General features: G+C 38.8%; 1 protein-coding gene across 2 annotated transcripts in view; it reads left to right on the top strand.

The window, feature by feature from the left end:
* Nucleotides 1–1172, top strand: part of LOC106532049 (uncharacterized) — a 3655-nt gene extending 2483 nt beyond the window's left edge. Inside the window, exons 2-3 of one of the 2 annotated variants that reach the window (XR_001312015.1) lie at nucleotides 444–830; nucleotides 1030–1172. Coding sequence is in view for 1 of the 2 variants with exons in the window: in XM_014028035.1 (XP_013883489.1) it covers nucleotides 519–830; nucleotides 1030–1103 (386 nt within the window). In the remaining variant the exon portion in view is untranslated. The remainder of the gene's footprint in view (nucleotides 1–443; nucleotides 831–1029) is intronic. The other variant, XM_014028035.1, reaches the window with a different exon arrangement.
* Nucleotides 1173–3604: the final 2432 nt, after the last annotated feature.

Raw genomic sequence — 3604 nt, 5'->3', positions numbered from 1 at the left:
ACAGGGCTGTTAGAGGCAGCCATCTTTAACAGGGCTGTTAGAGGCAGCCATCTTTAACAGGGCTGTTAGAGGCAGCCATCTTTAACAGGGCAGTTAGAGGCAGCTATCTTTAACAGGGCTGTTAGAGGCAGCTATCTTTAACAGGGCAGTCAGAGGCAGCTATCTTTAACAGGGCAGTTAGAGGCAGCTATCTTTAACAGGGCAGATAGAGGCAGCCATCTTTAACAGGGCAGTTAGAGGCAGCCATCTTTAACAGGGCAGTTAGAGGCAGCCATCTTTAACAGGGCTGACTCCAAATGTTTACCTGTTTTTACTTTGAGACAGTTTCACCCTGGTTCTGTTGGGTCACCCTGGTTCTTGTGTTCCAGGTGGTTCTGTTGGGTCACTCTGGTTCTTGTGTCTCCAGGTGGTTCTGTTGGGTCACTCTGGTTCTTATGTCCCAGGTGGTTCTGTTGGGTCACTCTGGTTCTTGTGTTCCAGGTGGTTCTGTTGGGTCACTCTGGTTCTTGTGTCTCCAGGTGGTTCTGTGAAGGTGTTGTGTCGGCCCAGTCGGAGCGTTTCTTTGCCCTGCTCCTATCACTATGAGGACCGGACCAACGTGTCCCAGCTCTCGGTGCAGTGGAGGAGTCCTCACAACGAGCTGCTGTGTCACTACATCAAACACAAATCCTTCCAGAACTGCAGCGCCGGGTACACCATCCGGTACCGACCTGGATCCATCCAGCTCCTGGTCCTYCAGGTCCGGACCCGGGACATCGGCACGCACATCTGTTCTGTCAGCAAACGCCACGACTTCTCTGATTTCAGGGTGGAGCTGGCTGTGGAGGCAGGTGGGTGTGGCCTGTGGGGGTGGGACCACGCAAAGCCCCGCCCCTTGGTTTTACCAGAAAACTAACTCTGACTCATCTGAGCAGATTAATATAATCTGAAATCAGTCAGATGTTTTTACAGTTTTTATTATTTTCACTTTTAAGCTGAGGCAGATAAATAATAATTAATGATTAATAATCAGGTCCTTGTTTCCTTTAGACTCCACAACTTCAACACCTGTGGGCGGAGCCAATCACTCAGGTGTGTATCAGTCCCATCATTATCAGATATAAAGACTTATAATTAACTTATAAACAGTAATTATTATAAATTTTATCATATAGGTATTACTCTAAACATTATTATCCAGATTATTTATTTATTTATTTAAGACTATGAAAGACTGACAGCATAAAAATTTAAATTTTGTTTTTTAGGCTTCAYCTGGACTTTCATCTGTTTTTGTGTTTGTTTGACTTGTTTGCTTGTTTATATGTAGGAAAATAAAAACATGTTTGTAATAATTTAGATTCACCTGAATCACCTGCAAACCAATAGTTTATCTGTGTATTAAATAAATAAATAAATATGTTGGAAKAATAAGTTTTGGTATTTTTGACTGCACTTGGTAAACTGACCACTGGGTGGCGCCAAAACCAGCTGATAATCTCCTCTGATGACTGCTGAACATTTATTATTTACATGTTTACTCTTTTTTTCTGTCAACCTACTTTTGTATAATTTGTCTTTTATAAATCAAAACATTCACATAACTCTTTATGCTCAATAAAAACTCTTGTAGAAATTATTCTTCCTTATTTATTTTAGCTCACTGCCTCTTATTTATTATCTAAAGCTAGTTTTGAGGAATTTATCTACAGTTTAGCAAATTTCTGCTTTTAAATATCATTTAGCTTATTGTAGCTTTTAGCTATTGCTTTGCTAACTCTAGCTAGTAGCAATAAAGATCATGTCCTGTTCTGTTTTCCAGCTTTTAGCTATCATTCTGACCTTTTATGCTATTCCTCTGCTAATTTGAACTTTTTCGTGTTTCTTTCAGCTGATTTTGGACATTTTTAACAGTTTTCTGTGTTTTCAGCTAATTTTAGCATCTACTTTGCTAATCTTAACTAATGTTTTGAATGTTTATCAAGCATGTAACCTTTTTAGCTATCATTCTGATCTTTTATGCTAGACTTATGCTAATTTAAACTTTTTGTGCTTCTTTTAGCTGATTTTAGATATTTAAGCTGTTTTATGCATTTTTAGCTAATTTTAGCTATTCCTTTGCTAATCTTAGTATGATTGTTTACCAAGCATGCACACTACTGGGATATTTTTGCTAATTTAAAAATGTTTGTGCTTCTTTCAGCTGATTTCTGTGTTTTTAGCTAGTATAAATAAATACATCTTTCAGCTACTTTTTAAAACTAGCTTTAGGCTAATTTAAGCATTTTTAGCTATTCAGAAAAACTCTTTCAGGAACTGTTTTTGCAGAAAAATCTAATTCTCCAGTTTAGCTGTGATTTGCAGGCAGTGATGATTTTAGTTGTTTCGGCTGTTTGGTTTTGTTTCGGCTCATTTAAACAAAACGAGCCTGTCTGAATGAAAACCTGCTCAGGAAACAAGAGTCACAAAGAAACTTTATATAGTTTTCAAGTATTCAAAACTGTTAAATAAGTACAAGATGTGTTCACATGATTTACATATGGGACAATATCTGCACCGCCCATCTTTAACTCTTTCAACACGCTAACATGTCGGCCATCTTTTCACGTGGGCATCTGGATCCACTGGAAGTCCTCTAGAGAGCACAGCTGGACAGCTGGAAGAGTTTACAGTGTGATGGAGACGTCTGATTGGARGATGGAGGGAGGGGGCGGGGCTTACGACGTTGATTAGCTGCTGGTGATGTGTAACACAGAAAACAGGGCTAACATTCGGCTGATCCTTCGGCCTGTTGGRTTCCACGCCACGCGAAGACGAGCCGACGAGGAGGACCGTGGCTTGACCCGCGGCGTTTWTCACCCGCCACCGAAATGTGATTGTCTGTGTGTTAGCAAAATATCTCATGAACCACTAAGAAGACTTCAGTGAAAAAATCTACAAGTTTAACCTCAATCCAATTCAAGATGGCCGCCACGGCTGATCGACCTTATGTACAGAAATAACTCCAGCTCAGGGAGGAGCTGAAACTGTGTGGTGGTCGCTGACAGTCATTCATAAAACACTTAAAGTGCCTGTGACWTCAAATTTTTMTAATAAAAATGAATGTATTTTTGGAAAGATAACATTGATAACATGTTATAAAAAAGATTTCATGTCGCTCAGATGAACYGTTGTTGAGATATTTGCCTGTGAAGAAACAGGAAGTGATGTCATAGGTGTAAACAGAGCGTTGCCACAATAACAGACTGTAGAGAAGAATGTGATGTTTCTGTACACTATTTTAGAGTTCAAATAATAATGTTTAAATAAACAAACCAGGAAGTTTTCTTTCTCTAAGAGTTCCCCTTTGATGTCACTTCCTGTTTTACTTTAACTGGGCCAAGTTCATGTTTTATGTGACGAAATGGGTTAAATCGTGTGCATTATGCCAAGTTTTTTAAATATAAATATATGAGACACATCATACCGAAATGAGGATTAAGTCAAATTTGGTCAAAATGACCTCATTATTATTTTCAGATTCCTGCTTTAAAAACTACATTTTGATACCTGAATCATCCTGATGTCATCATCTTATCAGAGATATGATTTAATTTGTCTTGTTGGTTACAATAATACATTGTTT

The sequence above is a fragment of the Austrofundulus limnaeus genome, unplaced genomic scaffold, assembly GCF_001266775.1.
Source record: "Austrofundulus limnaeus strain Quisiro unplaced genomic scaffold, Austrofundulus_limnaeus-1.0 Scaffold713, whole genome shotgun sequence".
In the NCBI taxonomy this organism is placed as follows: Eukaryota; Metazoa; Chordata; class Actinopteri; order Cyprinodontiformes; family Rivulidae; genus Austrofundulus; species Austrofundulus limnaeus.
Note: the sequence above shows the minus strand (reverse complement) of the source record. Positions and strands in the feature narration are given on the sequence as shown.